Source organism: Anolis sagrei, chromosome 2 (assembly GCF_037176765.1).
Source record: "Anolis sagrei isolate rAnoSag1 chromosome 2, rAnoSag1.mat, whole genome shotgun sequence".
Classification (NCBI taxonomy): Eukaryota; Metazoa; Chordata; class Lepidosauria; order Squamata; family Dactyloidae; genus Anolis; species Anolis sagrei.
In genome coordinates this window covers 145,036,386-145,056,841 of record NC_090022.1, presented here as the reverse complement: position 1 = coordinate 145,056,841, position 20,456 = coordinate 145,036,386, and the positions used below count along the sequence as shown (strand labels likewise).

Below are 20,456 nucleotides of genomic sequence, written 5' to 3'. Positions count from 1 at the left end.
GGTCTTAAAGCCAACCAAGTGGTAGGTCCTTACAATCTCCAAGCCCACTGAGGTGTTTTTTTTAAATAAAAGAAGGCTTTTTGCTATGTAAGAAAAAAATACCAGAAGTCTAGCATAGTATTCAAATTTTCTACAAATGTTTAAAGGAAAACAATAAACAATCACCGAGTGTCCATGAAAACACCACATTCTCAGTCCAATTAAAGTCTTCTCCTGTTGATGAGAGAGGAAATTGGAGCTGTCCTGGAGAATATTCTCATGTTACTACTCTGGGGTGTCAATGGGCCTGTCAGAGGATTACAATAATCCGAGATCATGTCCCCCGACAGCCACATCATTGTGTTCTCTCCTGCATCACATCTGCTTCTCACCTGGGTCAAATCAGGAGGCAGCCGAGCAGGTGGCTCTCTGCACAGAGGCCTCAGCAGCACCAGCTGCCTCTGCCTCCCTTCCTTTGTGGGCCCAAGCAGCACCAGCATCCAAGTGGCCCGCCCATGTAACAAGCTAACCCTTTGTTTACTACGGGAGAGAATAGGGAGGGACACTTGACCTGGAAGCATAGGCTCTGTCTCTCCAGGGGATCCTGGTTTCCTGCTGCTAAGACTTTGTGGGCTTTGCAAAACAGTGTGTGAAAAAGGTGACCTGGGCTGCTAAAGGCAAGTTGCAACCCCCAACGAAGAGCCCAGTCAATAATGCCTCTGCCAGTAAAGAGGATCCAGTGTGTCCCCCTCACCCAACAGTAGCAAAAGTTTACTTAAACAGGTTTGTGCTTTATCTCTGCCCACAGCTGTTTTTGTTTGCATACAAGGAGCTGGCCAGCCTGTGCAATTTCCCCCTCCTATCACTCTCCTTTTATGGCAGAGAAAGAAAGAAAAATCCCAACAACAACAAAACCGTGGCATACAATGGAAATGCTAATTTTCATGCTAATAGAAATACACACTTGTTTTTGGAGTAAAGGTTCTCTTCTCTCCCCCTCTTTCTACAGCTTCTCAAGTAAAATGTTAATCTTTAAGCACTCTTCAAGAGGAAAAGGAAAAGAGGCCCTTTTGCTATAGCACCTCCTTCCATAAAACTAAATTGCATGTGGCATTGTGCCAGGAGCATCCTTTACATTCACAAACTGCAGTTTTCATGCATATATATGAGAAATAATTCACAAGGCCACATTTATCTGACTATGCTTCTGCTCTCCTCTGCCAAGCACTGAAAGAAGACCTTGGGTTTGTTTGCTTTCTTGAAAAATAAACCCATATTTAAGTCTTACAAATAATTTCCTAGGAATACTTTGGTATTCACAGCGTCAGCTTGCTGTTGAGTAATGATGAGAGAAACTCACACGGAATTTGCTAGTTTCAGTTGGATGTGTAAATCATAAATAAATTATACATTATCTACATTCCTACATTCTTGTGAGTTGAATACAATTTTGAAACAAAGGTTGGAAACAACACTTTGAAAGTAAGGCTGCTAAAAGTATGGCAAGTTATTTTGAGAGAGTTGTGGTAGCTGCTCCTAAAAAAAACCTAGTAATATTATTACCTTTTAAAAAAGTACTTTTTTCCATTACTTTTTTGAGGGCAGGGGGGAGAGTTTTCTAACACCTTTTGAGGAATTAAGAATGGTTTATTGGGTTTTAAAAGGATATTTATATTATTTAAATCAGTGGTTCCCCAACCTATTTTTGACCAGGGACCACTCTCCAACAGGGAAGGAGTGGCAGGCAGAGTGAAAGGAGTGGAAATAAATCAAAAAAATAAAATAAATAGAGGGAGGAGGCTAGTAGACCAGATTTTGATTCTCACGGCCCACTTGTGGTTCGCGGCCCAAAGGTTAAGAACCACTAATTTAAATAGATGACAAGATTGTAAAAAACACATCCTAATAAGCTACTATGCAGGGGACGAACAAGGGCAAATGAGTAAAAGCCCTTCAGTGGCAGAATGTACAAATCCTGAGTTTTTGTAACAATTTACATTAACAAGTTCCTTTGTAGAAGGAACTGTCCAAAGCTCTGTTTTTAAAGTAGCTCATATGACAATTAATGTTGGTTGAAGATCATGATTGTGGTTTATTTCTCATTAACGGTTGCCATCTTTCTATTTGCAATATGCACATGTTTCCATCTTGTGAAATTTTAAAAATGCTAAATATGTGCACAAATGTCTGTGCATTTATTTTGATTAGGTGGAGATGTGCAGAAAAATGTTTAAGAATCTGAACATCCTTGAGATAAAAGATCAGGAGATGGGGTCATTCAAAGTCAGAAACACACAAGCAAGTTATCCACAGACTCCTGGTGACTCAGAGCAAATTATATGAATGAATGGGGGCTCACTCCAAATTTGTCACCTATCAATTTCCAATGATACTAAATTAAGAGTTTTCTTTTACATCAACACTATTTATATTGATAGACTTTTTATTGTTTCAGAAGCAAATTGAGACTATATTGCAAGTTGCTTCTGATGTGAGAGAATTGGTCGTCTGTGAGGATGTATGTTACCATCCTGTGGGAGGCTTCTCTCATATCCCTGCATGGTAAGCTGGGGCTGATAGACTTGCGGATTTGAACTGCCAACCTTCAAGTCTTCAGGTCAGCAGTTCAACCGGCAAAAGGGTTTAAACTCATTGCACCACCGCGACTCCATGAATGATTGTAAATCTATGGGAAATCAATCACGTCTTTTAAAAACAGAGAAGAATGCTAATCATTATAGTCAGCTCTCCATATTCACTGTGATTTGAGACGCTGGACCCCTGTGGAAGTAGAAAAACCATGAATTTAAAAACTACTATTATTTTATCTGAGAGACCCCCCTCCCCCCACTAAGAATCTCTAGGTCCCCCACTGTGACTGTGGACATCCTCTGCTGGAGGCTGACAATAGAGTTGTGCTGGAGGATCTAGAGATTTCAACAAAAGTGGTTTCTCTAGGAATCAGTAGGTTCTCCAGCGTGACTCATTTGTCCACTTCCAGCAGAAGATGTCCACAGAGTCCCAAAGATTCCTAAGTCAACATTTTAATCAAATTGTTAAGACCTGGAAATGTGGAGGGATGCTTGTACTTCATCTTCTTTCACTAAAAGAAATCTGATCTGGCCACTTTTAATTATGGTTGATACAGAAAATGCCATGCCCTATCAAAAAAATTCTTTAAAAAAATCTCATAATTACAAAACTCTCTGTACTTTTTATTCACATTTCTCCCATGGAAACTGCTACTTCTTCATAGTGGAAATCTGTAAGACAGAATGCACACCTTAAAGAGCTTTACTATGTAAAATGGAAAAGTGAAATAAAAGCTCTAAAAGGTAAAGGAGAGAAGTGCACAAAAAGGTCACAGAGGAAGGGTTTGAAAGAGGCAGGAGAGGAAAAAGGGAAAGAATCTAGGTTTCCAGTTCAGCTCTTTATAAAAAGTCTGCCATGCTGATTTTCCTGGTACCTGGTGGCGAGATTGCGTGCGAAGGAAAACGAGATGAGAGAGCTGCTTCAGGATGGTGGCAGGCAGAGCAAGCCAGGAGTCCCAGGTGGGCGGGCGCCAGTCAACATGGACGTAACATAGTTGCAGGTGACAGCAGTTTATTGGCTTTATGCCTGACCTGTCTTCCAGAAATTATGACTGAAGGCAGCTCACAATAAAATGGAGACAATGTATTTAATACAAATAGACTTGCACAAAATACTAAAACAATATTTTCTGCCTCAAAAAGTCAGTGTGCTTCTGCAGCCTGTATAAATTTTGTACATAATATGCATGTGCAGAAAACACGATTTTTGTGGCAGAAAATACACTGTCTGCATAAAGCACATCTTCTGCATAGGAATCAGTGTACTATTATAAGACGATGCTATATTCTGTGTTAAAATACTAGGGTTTGTTCAGAGAATGTATTTTCTGGATCAAAACATGCTTTCTGCCAGAAAAAGCACAGGTATTTTTGTGGAAATGCATTTATCGGAACCATCCCAAAAATCTGATGGGACAATAGGGCTTTGCTTAGGTCCTTTCCTACCCAGTAAAGAGGCTTCTTTTTTGGGGGGCATATCTTCCAGAGTCCTCCAGTTACTATGGAGCCCAAGAAGTGACTTTTCTTAGGCCTGGTCCAGTTCAGTCCAAGTGGGAATTGGAGCACTCTGCAAAAGTGCAGCCTATGAGCCAGAAAATTCCCCGGTTAAATCTTATCTGAACTCTCAATTTGCAAAACCGCTTTAGGCAGACAATTCTTTGTCCCTCAGTTCTTTCAATATGGGAATAAAATTGGATTACACGGGTGTTGTAAAATTCACTGAGATAATACATGTGAAATATTTCAAAACTGTAAAATGTGATACAAATGGATGGCATTTTTATGATGTTATTAGATCCCATGACATCAGCTCATGCTAAAAGGCTATGTTAATTAGGCAGATGCTCACTTACGAAGTCCATATCAGACACACATGACTAGCACTGCCTGACACACACCTAATGGGGGGAAGCTTCACAGTGTTACTCTGAGGACATCACCATAGAGCACAGCTGCTACCATCTAAGAAGAATCCATTAAATTGCAATCCAATCCAAGGCCATGAAGCACAGGGTTTTTGTTGGCCCAAAAGGACACAGTACCAATTTAAAAACAGAAAGTTCTTCTTGAGGAAAGGTTTGATCACTCAGTCTTAGAATTTAGACCCTCCTTTTTCCCTAAGTGCTAGCACAGTGGTTTGCCCTAATCTATAACAAAACCAAAAGGAAAGGAATTGTTGTGCCAGTAGTTTGATTACTGGGCTATAAACCTGGAGACCAGGGTTCAGTTCTGTGCTCAGCCATGGAAACCGACTGGGTGATCTTGGGTGAGTCACACACTCTGGACCCATGGAAAATTTTAGAGTCACCATTAAGATAATTCATTATGCTAGTGAGCTGCCTTATTAACAGTTGACAAACGATTACTTTGTTGTTGTTGCCTTTTAAAATTTGCCACTAAACAGGGCTGAGGAGAGGATATTTCTTTTTTCACTACAACTCCTATAATCCCGTAGCCTCCAGGATGGGGAAATTCTGGTAGTTATAGGCCATAAAAGTAATTTTACCAAGTTCTGTTAGTGGAAATGATGTTATCGTTATCTCTTTTGAAGAGAAGATATATCATATCTTGAGCTATCAATCAGTTCCAAGCGATTTGTTGGCTCTGCTTCAGAAGAAGAGAACAAGTAAGTAAATTGCTTCTGGGTGACATGCTTGTTTTATTTTAATTTATAGCTTGGCTACACTCAAGGCTTAGGGCAAACAGCATTTTTGTAAGAAAATTAACTGAATGATTAATTGCACACAACATGGTAGATAAATTCCTGACTTCTTTAGTTCCTGGATTTAAAAAAAAACAAAACACAAAAATGCTCAAATGGCAACACTTCTGGAAAATATAGCATTCCAGAGTGAAGGAGTAGACTAGCAAAGGTAATCCAAGATTTTGTTGTTGCTGTTGTGTACTTTATAGTCATTTCCAACTTATGGTGACCCTAAAGTGAAACTATCGTGAAGTTTTCTGAAATGGGAATAAATTCTGGTAGATATTGCCCTAACAATCCCTAGGTGGAAGACTGTAGGTGGAAGAATAAAAATTTGAGACAGATGTCTAGGATAAGGGCATTGAAAATATTGATAATTCCAAAAATTATATATCTATTTCAGGCTCTCCCAGGAATCCCTCCCTTGGCAAAATTAAAGGAATGGGATAGGAAACTAAATTATTGGGTTGAAGGGGGGGAAAGACCAAGAGTAAGGAAAAAATTGAGAATTGCAAAAGAAATGAAAGGGGGATGGGGCTGCCCGTGCCTAGAGCTATATAGCGATGCCTTCCAAATTGAAAGAGCAATAGAATTACAAGTGACAAATAAAAAATGGGTGAGATTTGAAAAAGAAATGAATGGAGTTAATTGTGAAGAAATAATTTTTAGAAAATGGGATAACAGAAATATAGATAAATTAACAGGACCAATGAAAGGAACAATGCAAGTGTGGAAGAAATGGCAAGGGAGAATAAGTAGTTTAAAATCCAAAATGTCAACAGTATGGATAATTAACAAGGATAAGGAATCAAATATGAATAGAAATATCCAGATATTGAAGGAAAAAGGAATAGAGAGAGTAGAACAATTATATGACAGAGAGGGAAAGGTAAGGGAGAATAAAATTAAACAATGGCGTGGGCAAGAAAACTGGTTACAGATAAGAGCAATCTGTGCATATTGCAAAACAAAAGAAAATATCAATATGGTTAAGAGAGAAGATACCGCCTTTGAAAAGATAATAAGAGAAAAGGGGGAAGGAAAGAAGGCTCAGGCCAGCAAAATATATACAATGCTAATAGAGGCCGATGGATGTACAATACAGGACTTGAAAACTATGTGGGAAACGGAGTTACAAATCTCGGAACAAGAAATGAGAAATGTGGTAGAGATAATAGGGATGGAAAGGAATACTAAAGTACAAGAAACAAGGAGGAAAATATTGCACAAATGGTATCGCACACCCTGCCAATTAGCATACTACTATAAAGAGGGGAGTAGTCAGTGCTGGCATGGATGCCACCAGAAAGGGCACTTTATGCACATGATGTGGGAATGTGAATATGTACAAGATTTTTGGCAGACTATACAAAATGTGTCAAATCAAATATTAGGAAATGAGTGGGTCATAACAAAGGAATTAGCGGTATTAGGGAAAAGAGAGGAAATGGGAAATAAAAGGGAAATAAAAGAAGCAATAATTGAATGTGCACAAGCAGTAATAGTATTAGGGTGGAAAGATAAATCAAAATGGACAATAAATAAATGGTACCACTATATGGTGGAGCAAATGGAATTTGAAATTATGAATGTGAAATTAAATGATTTAAAAATCAATGAAAATCGAATGAGAAAAATGGAAGATAGATGGACAAGGGTAATGAACTATATTATGAATCATTCTGGAGATCAGGTCATAAGAAATAAGATACAAATGCTATATAGCATACAGGATGGAAATGTATAAAGATAAAGAAATAATGATTGTCTCAAAAAGAAATGAATATGTGAAAGATAATAATCCTCATGTTGGTGGTGGGAATTGTAAATGTTTTGTGTGTGCAAGGTATGTATTTTCTGTATTGTAAAAGAAAAAAAGAAAAAAAAAGATATTACCCTAACAATGATATCGTCCCTCCCACTGAAGGCCTAAGGAATGCAGATCATCCAGTGGGCTTTTCACATATTGCTAAGGAGACAAAGTGGCACAATGGGTTAAACCCTTGTGCTGGCTGAACTGCTGACCTGAAGGTTGGCGGTTCGAATCCGGGGAGTGGAGTAAGCCCCGATCTGTCAGCTCCAGCTTCTCATGCAGGGACATGAGAAAAGCCTCCCACAGGATGGTAACACATCCAGGTGTCCCCTGAGCAATGTCTCTGCAGACGGCCAATTCTCTTAGACCAGAAGTGACTTGCAGTTTCTCATGCTAGAGGTTTAAGGTTAGGGCTAGACAAACAGGTAACATTCTGTTGCCTTCATTTTTGCCTGAACCAATGGAAAAGAGTATGCGGCCTGATAATAACAGTACCTCATCTATCTAACCTACCTAACTCCAGCTTAGCCATCTCTATACAATATTGCCTTATGTCAGCCAGTTTCCAATCCAATGATTCCACGTATTTCACTGCAACTTAATTTATAAATCCGTCCTTAGAACTTTATGCCCTGTTCCTCTAGTTCTGCAACAGTAAAGGGACAGCAATGTGAACTAGTTTTGAGAAGCTATAAACAATTCTGATCAATGACGTTTTAACAGTTGACAGCTGGTTCTTGTTATTCTTCCATGACTACTGATAGGCAGATACAGAGGCATACTCATAAACTACCACCCACACAGAACACATGCAGTAAATGATATATTTTGATTAATCCTCCACGTCTGATCATCACAGGATGCGAAAGAAAAAAAGTTTAATCACACTCAGCAGAAGCAACAAAAAATGTAGTTATAAAGATGCATTCTCGAGGAAGGGCAATGAAGGCCTGCATTACGATTCAACAGGCAACTCCTGGACAGGAAATCAGAAGACGCTTACTTCGTGGGAGGAGTTCAATGATCAAGCTCGATAAAATAGTGAAAAGTAGAGACATCACAGTGGCAAAGAAGATCCACATAGTTAAAGCAATGGTATTCCCTGTAGTAACCTATGGAAGTGAGAGCTGGATCATAAGGAAGGCTGAGCGAAGGAAGATAGATGCTTTTGAATTCTGTTGTTGGAGGAAAATTCTGAGAGTGCCTTGGACCACAAGAAGATCCAACCAGTCCAGTCTCCAGGAAATAAAGCCCGACTGCTCATTGCAGGGAAGGATATTAGAGACAAAGATGAAGTACTTTGGCCACATAATGAGAAGACAGAAAAGCTTGGAAATGATAATGATGCTGGGGAAAATGGAAGGGAAAAGGAAGAGGGGCTGACCAAGGGCAAGATGGATGCTATCCTTGAAGTGACTGGCTTGACTCTGAAGGATCTGGGGGTGGTGATGGCCGACAGGGAGTTCTGGCATGGGCTGGTCCATGAGGTCACGAAAAGTCAGAAGTGACTGAATGAATAAACAACAACAACAACAAATGATTTCCAATGTCCTATTTTTAAAAGTTTTACATAAACTACTGGGTCCCTTTTCTGGGATAATCTAAAGTAGGCCTGCACAATTTGAAAGTGGTAAGGGGCCAAAATTAAAATAAGATAAATCTCTTCAGGCTACAGATGGGTTTTAAACACCTCACTCAGGATTTATGAGAGGGTGCCTTTCCTTCAGAGAAGCAACAAAGAATAATAGTTTCAATTTCCAACCTCTTCTCAATGTTGGCAGGAGACCCTGCAACAACTTCATGGTGAGGCTAAGTTTCTCCCTCATAACCAAGGAAAATGAATGACGTGGAGCTGTTGTTTTTGTTGCCAGATGAGGAGATGACAGATAAAGAAAAATAAAGAATGTTGGAGTTGAGAACTGAGGCACTTATTTTTTTAACACCTCCCTCCCCCTCTTTAATGGTCAATCTAATGTTAAATACATTTTAACATAACCTGGAGATCAAGATACTACCCCCTTCCCCTCAAAAAAGATCCGCTGTCCCATAAAATTTCATCCCAGCTCCCCACTACTCTAACCTGTGTCCAACAAATCCCTCAGGCTATGCTTCCAACCAAGACCAGCACTTCCAGTGTCCTGGCCGGTGGCACCCACTTTGCCAGAGATTAGTTGGTAAGTTTGGTGCATAGAGATTGGATGATGGGACTGGACAATGTTTTAACAAGGAGATGCTGATGATATATGTTTTTATTGATATTGTTATGGTTTATATTATATGCTAATTTTTAAATTCTATTTTATGGTATTGGGCATTACATTGTTGCTGACTGTAAACTGCCTTGAGTTGCCTTCGGGCAGAGAAAGGCGGTATACAAATATAGTAATAAATAAAATAGAGAAAGGAAATGTGTAGAAGTAGAGCATTTGGAGGGGAGAATGATGGGTTCCAAATACTTCTCTGCTGTAATGTTGATGCTGGTCTCTCAAAGGCTTAGACTCAGAGCCTCTGCGGGCCACACCAAAGCCTTATGAGGGCAGCATCCAGCCTCCGGGTGGCATGTTGTCCTGGCATTATTTAAAGTGTCACAATTTACACACAGATTGATTAGATGAGAAAAAATGTAAGTGAATAGGAATAAAGTGGCAGACATGACAGGAAATCAATTGTACTTTGCTACATTTCCTCAAAATATGTGCAATTATACATTCTCATATACAGGAGACATCATCTGGGTCAAAAACTGTTCATGACATATCTCCCTTTCAAAACTCCTCTCAATGACCTCTTACATGCCAGGGTGAGCAGGGAGGTAGATGTCAGCAACTCTCCCATCTATTTACTTTCAGACAAGTTTGTTGTTGTTAGCTGCTTTCAAGTTGGCCTCGACCCAAGGCGATCCTATGAATGGCACCCTATTCTCAACAGCACTGTTTAGATCTTGGAGACTCAAGGTCATAACTTCTTTGATTGAGTCTATCCATCTGTAATACAGTTTTCCTCCTTTTGTATTGCCTTTGACCTCCGGAAGCATTAATGTGTCCAAATTTGACAACCACATAATGTGTCCAAGTTTGACAACAACCACATAGTATTGCTTGAAGACTTTTTTATGTCACACTATGTAGGCTATTCATCTGACATATACGAAGACAGGTTCTTTTGCTACTAGGACAGCAAAAAAGCCAGGAGGAATAAATGTAGCTAATAATGTGAACTAGCCAGTGTCCTTACTTTATCCAAGTTCCTTATCTAAGCAATATCTTGCTATCCTTCATCCAATCTTCTAAATCAGATCTTTAGCTTCAACAGCTGTTTCCTACCCACTTGCCCACATTCAGGACTCTGGACATAATGAATCTTTCTTTGATCTTTCGTTTATCTGTCCATAGCTTTCATTGTTTTCATTTTTAAATGTTAATTTAAGATTTTAAATTTATTAGGAGTATAATTCCCACTCCCACAATCTATAAATCCAGTTCCCTTTCATCATTTTGCTGATTTGTATAACATTTTGCTTTCTTACTGACCTTTGATCAGTTCTTCTTTCTTGGCTAAACCTCCTGACCTCTGGCTCCAAACTAAACTTTTGACTTATGAACTATTAACCCTTTACAATGGCAAAAGCTAATGTTAAGATTGACAAAAAAGAAAGTAAGCTCACTTTACAATACTGTGAAGCCAATATAAATGTCATCTTGTCACCCTCCAGAAGATGGACTGCAATTCTCATCGGGTCATTTCTGAAAATCAGTTGTGAAGTTTTCTAGGAGTGGCAGTCAACAACACTAGAAGGTACATATGTTCCCTACACATAGTCCAAGTGGAAGATGGTTCTGGTTGTTTAGCACAAATTCTCCCAGCTTGTGACCCTACAGATTGCTGGACCACAACTCTCATCACCCCCAATTTTCAAATTTACAACAAATTTACAACTAATTTGTAAAATGACTTCAAAGTTTGGCATGGTTGGCAACAGGGTCTTAGTGATCTGTTCACTAGAGTTCAAAAGGCTTTATAGGGACAATAAACATGTCCCTGTTTTGCTCATGTAAAAAAACACAAATCAAATGTATAAGCACCTAGTGTTGTTGGGCTACTGCTTTTAGCAACCTTCAGCATTGATCATCAGTGTACAAGTCATAGGAGATCTTGAGCCCATTTCACCTATGACAACCATCCGCAACCCAAGCCAGTATCCAAAGTAGTTTGCTACAAGAAATTCCCATTGGCTCTGTTGGACATGACAAGAATGGTCATTATATCGTCTAACAATTATGTGGACTCAGCTAAACCAACCCAAAGTTTGGAAAAGTTTCTTCTTTGGACTAAACACCCCCCCCCCCCTCCACACAATTCCCCAGCCAACACAGGCAGACTGAAGGGTAGAAACGAAGCCATGTAATTGTCTGTAGGCACTTAAAAAGACCAACAACTTTACATTAGGTGCAATCCTTGAACATATATTTAGTTAAAGACAGAACATGAAGATAAAGTTACAGAAAAGAGACAGATAATTCTTGGGATACTGTGGCTTGGTTGTGTTTGTGGGATCAGGGAGTGATGAGAATCTAACCATCAAAAGAGCAATTCCTTTTTCTTACAACTGTAGGGCATACACATATTTATAACATATCAAATCTGAAAATGAAGCAAAAGCAAAAGCCAGACATTGAAAAAGTGAAGTGAAATAACAGCTTTCTTTAAATAAGAAACTCAGCCCTCTTTGGAAAGGATGGCAAATGGTTGTAGCATCCTAAATGTAAAAATCACACTGTAAAAATTTAAAGTATGCATGTCTTATGAGAGTTTACTTTAGCAGTGAGGCCATTTCCTAAATCAAATGTACAGATTTCCAAATGATCCAAAATTATGTATCACAGACTAGCTTACTTGTGTTCCCCATATTCTGCAATGTTCACAGCCTTTTTGATTCTTGTATTCTCTGTTCGTTGCTCCCATATTTAAAGCATAAGCTCAGAAGATACGTGCTTAACTATTCTGGAGCAGCGAGGCTGCCTTAAAGCCTTGAACTGTCAAGCTCTTCATACTCAGGACTGAGCTATCACTTCTACAGCATGAGACCATCTTGATTTATTTGTCTGTTGTACAACTTTCTCTTCTCAGTTTCTGCTTTTCAGAAATATGTTTAATAGCAGCAGCAGCAATGTTGGTATCCTAGGGTTTGAGAAATCATAACTAAATTTTGGTTCATAAAGACCAAGGTCTAAGGTCCCTGTTTATATTTGTGTTGGGAACCATACCAAGTTTAGCCCACCATATTCATAGATTCTGCATCCATGGATTCAACCATCCATGGCTTGATTTAAAAAAAAAATCATAAAAAGAAACCCTGATTTCTCAGTTATATATAAAAGACACTATTTTACTACCATTCAATATGATGGGACGAGTATTCATGGATTTTGGTATTCACAGGGGAATCTTATATCCAAACCAGAGTGGACACCAAGGCCCCATTAAAGCATATAAACATGAATATAAGAACGGTTCTTCAAGTACAGCATATATGCTGGCACACAATCCTACCTTTTGGTGCTTAAATTATTTATTTTTTATTTATTTACTATATTTATATTCTGCCCTACTCTCCCCGAAGGGGACTCAGAGCAGCCTTACAATAGGTAACAATTCAATGCCATATCAAACAGACATAATAAAATAAATATATACATTAAAACACAAAATTAAAAGCAATATAAACATTAAAACCCATTAATTAAAACTATGCAATGTGAAATCATAGTCATAAAATGTGATGTCACTAAATTACCAATTTTTCAATGAAAAACACTGACAACCATTTTGTTAATCCTGGTAGCATATGTCTCCTCCAGTATTTATAGCAGTGCAAGAAATTGAAAAAAAAAGTCACCAAATTACAAATTATCAATTAAAAACTTTCTCAAGGTTTTAAAAAAATCTGGTGGCATTTCTCTCTTCTAATGTGAAAACAATATAACATGATATTTTTGCAGTTGCTGCATGATTACACAAAACTAGTGTCCTTTTCCTGTATGACAGAAGGCACTTACAAACACATGCATATACCAAGTAAGCACAAAAAGATGCAAACAGTTTTTAAAAGCCAATGCAATAAGACAGCTGCTACCAGTTCTGCTTTATAATTTGCACAATGTGAGCAATTTACAGAAAAATCATTTACACAATTGCAAAAGCTGTCATTGAAACTGACAAAAACTACTTCAATTTTCAGAGAGAAAAAATGGCTTTTTCTTGGCCTTGTGTGTGAAAACAAGATAAACGAGGAATTAGCATTCCTGCTTGGCAAACAAACAACCACACCTCGACACACAATAAGAATTATAAAGGTTAGAAATGTTACATTTTCTAGACTTTGACTCCCAGAATTCGTAGCAAATATGGCCCTTAGCTATGCTGGCAAATGGATTCCAAGAGTTGTGACCCCAAAATATTTTTTCCCCAATCCATGTATCTGAAGACTGAAAACTTTAAAATACAAAACCATTGGAAGGATGTTTTGCATTACAAATCAATTCAAACCATTAACCATTGTACACATAAGTTCCCCAGCTAACATGTCTGTCACAAAGAGACACAATTTAAGACTAGGGATCTCTTCACACTGCCCACACTGGCAACTGCACCAGCAGTTACCAGTGAAAGGGAAGGCACATAGAGTGCCTTATAGCGCCCCATGTGCCTCCCCTCCTTCCCCATCACATAGTAGGGACAGAACAGGATGTCATCAGAAGGGAGAAAGGGTAGCAACATGCGACAACACGCATTGCCCCACCACCCTTTCCCCCATCATATGGGGGAAAGGGGGAGGAAAGTGTGGATAGCTCCATTGGAGCTACCCAAAAAACATTTTCCTCTCCCCGTGGTGGAGGAGGAGGAGCCTTCTGATGCTTCCCCTCCACTTCAGAAGGAATGAGGATGGTGCCTGCCATGCATCATTGGATAGGGCTCGGCAGGCCCGGTGCAAATTGTGGCTAAAAGTGGCAAAACAGGGCTATTTTGCCCAGTGATAAGAGATCCTAGGCCTTAGACTTTAAAATGTTGGCAGGTAAAGAGAAGTGTTTAGATTTGGAGATATAACTTAAAACATGTAAGGTTTTCTATATTTAAACAAGCATCACCACCTCATTTATATGTGACTTTTGATGGGAAAGATACCTAATGCTAGATGAAGTGGAAGCAGAGCATTAGCATGTCAGAACCGAGGCCCTTCATGGTTGGTTTTTTTTTTTTTTTTTGGACCAGGAAACCCTAAATCCCACAGCAATATGTGTCCTTTGAAAGAATCACTTACCAAGTTGACAAAATCTTGGTAGCAGATCTTCCCTTCAGAATTGTTGTCTGCCAAGGCCAAAAGCACTTCCAGTTTATGTGGATCCAGCTCAGAGCCGTATCTTTGGAGAAGGTTTCGAAACTTTTCTGTGCTTATATAGCCAGTGTTTTCAGGGTCAAACTAAAAAACAGAGAGAAAACAAAGAGAATGCCTAACTGTCATGTATTAACGATACATATTAATCACACGCCTCCAATCTCCTTTTCCCCTCCAATACAATTATCAGAGTCCCTAAGATGCAAATGACAACTACATTGCTCAATAATAGGCTGCAATGCTAGCCCTCTGAACTAAATGCCAACTGTGTAAACACAGTACAACCTGCATATACATGGGACTGGTATCTGCATTTTCATTTATCTGCATTTCACAACATATGTATTACTATTATATTGATGTTCCACTTGCATCTCTTGATTGAGACACAAATTGGCTCACCACATTAAAAACAGTACAAATTACCATTAAACATGAAAACAAAGAAATACAATAGTTAAAATAAATAGTTAAAATCACCTAAAATCTTTAAAAACTATGAAAATAATTAAAACATTACACAGCACCCTCAGGCTTGCTCTTAAAAACTTTCTTCTTTAAAAGCCTAAGTGAAAAGAAATATTTTAGCTTGCATCCTAAAGGACAACAGGGAGGAGGGCCATTCTGGCTTCCCTGGGAAAATGAAGGGAGTACCGGAGTCACTGAGAGAAGAGGCCCACCAACTGAGCTTGAGATGGAGGTGAGACTGAGAGAAGGGCCTCTCCTGAAGATCTCTGTGCCTGGGAAGGTTTGTACAGGGAGATACAACCTCCCAAATAGCCTGGACCTGAGCCATACTTTGAATTGTGCCCTAAAACAAACTGGAAGCTATTGGAACTATAGCCAGCCCTGGTTAAGTATAGCCTTTCATGTAGATAGTAAACAGAAAAGTGGGGTGGGAGGGGAGAGTCCTGATAGACCCCACAAACCAATGGCCAGGAGGTTAAACAGGAGTCTCCCAGCACCACCTTCTGAGTTTGCCCTTAAAGGGATTAAAACAGTGCCTCCAAGTCCCATCTCAGTGGGGCAGCCCAGAATGGTATCAATAGAAATAAAAAACTCAAAAACAATTTTTAGTTCTCACTACCATGTTAAAGTGGTTCCATTTTAACATGGTAGTGAGAACTAAACTTGTTTTTGAATTGTTTATTTCTATTGATACTATTTTGTAGCATTTTATATATGTCTTATTGATGCAGCCCAGAATGATATCATGGTCCACGATATTGAAAACTGCCAAGAGGTGCAGTAGAACCGACAAGGACACACTACCCCTGTTTAGTTCTATGTGTGGGTCATCCACCAAGGCTACCAAAGCTATCTCTCCCATAATCAGGCCTGAAGCCAGACTGAAATGGATCCACTTAATCTGTATCATCCAAAAACGCCTGGAGTTGGGAGGCTACCACATAATCCAATACCTTACCCAGAAATGGAAGGTTGGACACTGGTGATAATTGTCTATTACAGAGGGTTCGGGGATGACCTTTTTAATACAGAAAGGAAAAGGGGAGAAAGAAACAGCTCTAAGGTTGTCCAGAGAGCATCATGAGCAAGGGGTTATTCGAAACAAGGTTCTAGTCTTAACGCTAATCACTACAGCACTAACTACTTCATCACACTAGAGAATGAATCTACTTTAAATCTGATTTCTGCCTCCTGCAGAATTCTGGGTTTTATAGTTTGGTGAGGCTGTTAAAGGCTCCTCCCTCAACTACAAACGCCAGAATTTTGCAGGAGGCAGCAACCCGATTTAAAGTGGATTCATTCTCTAGTCTAGTGTGATGAGGTCATAAGATTCTCAAGCTGGCTTTGTGATAGATTTGATTCTATGTGAGGTAGTAGCAGCAGCTGAATATTCCATCACCATCAACTCTCATCTTTCTACAATACGTTTGCTTCCCTGCAGAAAAATCTTGACTGAACAGCATCCAAACCTTATGAAATCAAAGATGCATCTGCGTAGTACATTTGACAATCTCAAAGAAATTTAAGAATTCTGTGATGTTGTGTTGCTTGTTTCTTCTCTTGAGCAAAAGGTTTTCAAGCCCCAAAGGGTTTCAAAAGTTATGCCTTGTTGTTGTTGTTGTTGTTGTTGTTGTTGTTGTTGTTGTTGTTGTTTTAAAGAAACCAAACACTGAGACACCATGAGAAGTTTGATATCTATTCAAAACAGCCTGCAATAAATTACTTTCTACTGGTTTAGCAAAGGAACAGTGGCTATTCATTTCAAGTCTTCCCCTACTTGATGTGATCAATTGCAGTTCCTCAAATCCCTGAATCATCCAGCATTAAGTAATGGATTTTGTCAAAAGATCTTGATTCATTTAGTCTCTGTTACATGTAATCATTTGAAAACAACATGTCACCCTCCTATAACAATTTGAAGATGACTTCTTGGGAAAACAATTTCAATTTTTAATATATGTTGGCCCTAGTAGTTGATATACAGGAAAAAACCCTAAAGTCATTTGGCACTTCTGGTTTTTAATGCATTGTGTAATACATTCATGGGTTCAATAAATTAGATCTCTGGTGCCTGGAGAAAAAAAGAACATATAAGGGAGAATTGCCAGTTATGTTTGAAATGAATGCTTTCTGTAATGTATTCTTCCTTTGTAAGTGAACAGGCTCCAGATAAAGTAATCTGCCTTTTAAAAAAGATAATTCTAAGATTCACTGAGAGCTGAACACTAAAAATAATTCCTCTGCAAACGCTTTTCACTCCTGCAGCAGCATGAGGAATGATTAGTGGTGAGATAAAATTTGCTAGGGTGCAATGTATATTTTTGTGTTCATTAAAAGAGAAAGCCTCAACCTGGCAGCAGGCTGAAAACATTTTCTTTCATAAACTCAAATCCCAGGAGAATCTCAGTGGGTTTTACAGTAAATCCAATGTACTCTAGTCTTGGCTGGATCTCAACTGTAGGGAGATTTGCCTTTGATCTTCGAAACTTAGCCTGCTGGCCTCTGGTTGCCAATAATAATGATATCAAGCTTGTCAGATGGATTGAAAGGCAGAAGAAAAGAGGTGGGGATTTATGGGAGAATTTGCAGCCCAGTAGGGCATCTTTCCATGGAAACATTTTGTACATGAAAAAGGCAGTTTGGTAAAAATGACAAGAACCTTTTTCAAAAAGGGGGGGGGGGAGGACACCCTTGCTGTTCCTAACACTGAACAAAGACTATACCTTCAGCTAGGATTGATTGGATACAGCAGAAGAAAAGCTGGTTTGGCAGGCAGCCCAGGTGTTTGGGCCAGGGAGACGGAGGGAGGGCAGGGGCAAAAAGAGTCACTTACCAGCAGCTAAATCTGGCAAAGGGCTCCTCCTGCCAAGTGGAGTAACTGAAAAGGAGTCTATCGGGTGAGAATAGCCCAAGCTGGCACAGGGCATGCTCTTTGCCCAGGCGACATGTGCATACATCTACTGTTTCAGTCAGGATACACATCCAAGGTACCATCAGAGATTGTTGGCAGTGGCTGCTGCTGACTAATATTTTGAAATGGAGGGAGCAGCTCTAAGAACGAAAGGAGAGCCTTGCTGGGGGCTCCCATGTTAGTGGGGATGGTGAATCTAAACAAGGATTTACTCTAAATATAAAGGTTCTGTCTAAGGTGCTGAACATAGTGTGGATAGGATTTAGCACAGGCATGGGCAAACTTTAGGCCCTCCAGGTGTTTTGGACGTCAACTCCCACAATTCCTAGCAGCCGGGTGTTTTGGACTTGAACTCCCATAATTCCTAGAAGCCAGTAGGCTGCTAGGAATTGTGGAAGTTGAAGTACAAAACACCTGAAGGGCCAAACTTTGCCCATGCCTGATTTAGCACCTTAGACTAAAACCCTGAGTACAGTCGGCAAGTGACTCTAAGTCATTTGGTTGAAAGACATGGTTATCAGCTGACCCAGAAGTCATCACACCAAACTAGTAATCCAGATAAATGTAGCCAAGAAGAAGACACAAGAGTTGTCAATCACAGCCACTCCACATTCAAGAGCAAATAAACATGGAGAGCAGTGCCAGTCACAGAGATAGAATGGTTGTAAGAAACAAAGACACCAGAGAGCTGCTGGGAGATCCATATGCAGCTGTTTCTGAACACCAGGTGCTCAATGAATCACTGTTCAACACTGGGACCTATAAAGCTTCTCCTTAACTCCTCAGCAGCCTTCAAATGAAGGTGGTGCATCCAGAGCTTGCTGCCCCATCCTTTTGGGCATCCACCTTCTACTTTTTATCTGGAGTCATTAACTGCTGGCAATCAGATTCCAGAAGGTAGTTATGATATGACTGCCCATGTGACAAGAAATCCACCAGCCACCACTTAGACCTAACCTGTCCTGCAACCCAATGGGTGCCCTCCAGTACTAAAACACCCATCATTCCCACCCAGTGTGGTTTATTGGACTCTATTCCAGCCTTTCAATTCTCAGACTATGGCCACCTAGAGGTTTCCAAAGAAACCATCAAGGAAGACATTATGAAAGCCCCGTTTCATCATTTTCTTTCCTTCCCTACCACTTTCTCTGCAATGGGTACTCAGAGGCCTGCTGCTGCTAGAAATGCTATTAAGCTATTACAACTAACAGCAGTTGGTAGGCCTATCCTTCATGAGGTTGCCTTATCCCCTTTTAAAGCCATTAAACATCACCACATCCCGAGGCAGTGAATTCTGTACGTTAATTACATTGTGTGCACATATGAGGCCAGAGATGAACTCTTTTTGTCTCTTCTGCATCTATTGCTCCTCAGGTTCATGGGCAGGGTTTCTTTCCTTCTATTCAAATTGTATAATTTTATGTCTCCATCCTGTTCTCTTCCTCATTTTAATCTCTTCCTTCCTTCTCACCTCTGCAGATCATAAGCAAAAACCAAAAACCAAAAGAAAACAAAAAAAACCCCAGAAACATTTTAACCTTTTCTTCTTTGGGAGAAATACTCCATCCTTTCAGTTACGCTTTTTCAAGCCATTGTGCTATCCTTTTTGAGATGAAGTGAACTTTAAAAGGGACCATATTCCAAATAGGGTTACACTATGGGTTTATATAAAGGCATCATGATCGCAGCAGTTGTACTCTCAGCCCCTTTCCTAACAATCCCAAACAAGAAACCGGCCTTTTTCAAACAGCTGTAGTAGTGGTTGCTTCTGCTGCTACACACTGCATTGATATTTGTACTGAGCTGCCAAGAGCCCAGTATCTCTTTGCTTCCCATTCAGGGTCATCAAGATGTATGAGAACCTAGTTATAATGTGATTCACAAGTACAATAAGCACACATTAAATAATGAAGACTAACAGAGGAGGTTAATGGCTCTGATGGGGAAGTAAATTCACCTGAGCTCTTAGCTTGCGCTTCAAAAGAACTATCCAAGGTACTGAACCTAAAGTTGGGGTGGGATGGACAACCTTCAGTTCGGTTAAAGTTTTGCCTTAAACAGAGAGAGGATTCAGTGACCCATAGACTGCAGAGCCACTAACCTCCAATGCTAAATCAGCTACAGTTCTAAAAGTATAAAAGCTTCCATTTTAAAAGTTAAAGACACATTTTTAAAATGACTGTAGATTGTGGCCAGTCTGGCTTTTTTCAACTCTAGTTTGGAATCAAACATGGCAGTATAATTAGAGACCTGTCAATCTCTTATTTTGATAAGGCAAGCTATACTCCCCTTGCTAAAGACCCTTGGATTTTTTTTCCTGATGAGATGCTGTTTCCTGATTACATGGTTTTGACAGCTCCTTGCACTTGACAGGTGAATAATCTAGTATTCTTGTACAGTATACAAATGACTTCAACTTCCTGTACTACTTATTGTTCTATGGAATAAAGTAGATCAGCTAAAACAACAGTATAGAGTGCCTCTACATTTTGCTGGAGTGTTAGCCTGCATTGTTTGGAGCTGATTTGCATTGGAGGTATTCATCACCTCATGCATTCATCACACTGTGCATTTATCATTGCATGCTGACAATGTCA

At 39.5% G+C, this 20,456-nt stretch overlaps 1 protein-coding gene and 1 long non-coding RNA gene across 3 annotated transcripts in view; one reads left to right on the top strand and one right to left on the bottom strand.

Annotated features, from left to right (window-relative positions):
• The window catches only part of RHBDL3 (rhomboid like 3), a 140,845-nt gene that overhangs the window by 53,646 nt on the left and 66,743 nt on the right, over positions 1–20,456 (bottom strand). For both annotated transcript variants that reach the window (XM_060763952.2, XM_060763953.2), the window contains one exon: positions 14,406–14,564. In XM_060763952.2, the coding sequence (XP_060619935.2) occupies positions 14,406–14,564 (159 nt within the window). The remainder of the gene's footprint in view (positions 1–14,405; positions 14,565–20,456) is intronic.
• Positions 1–20,456, top strand: part of LOC137096082 (uncharacterized) — an 87,356-nt gene that overhangs the window by 57,752 nt on the left and 9,148 nt on the right. The gene's annotated exons all lie outside the window — the stretch shown is intronic.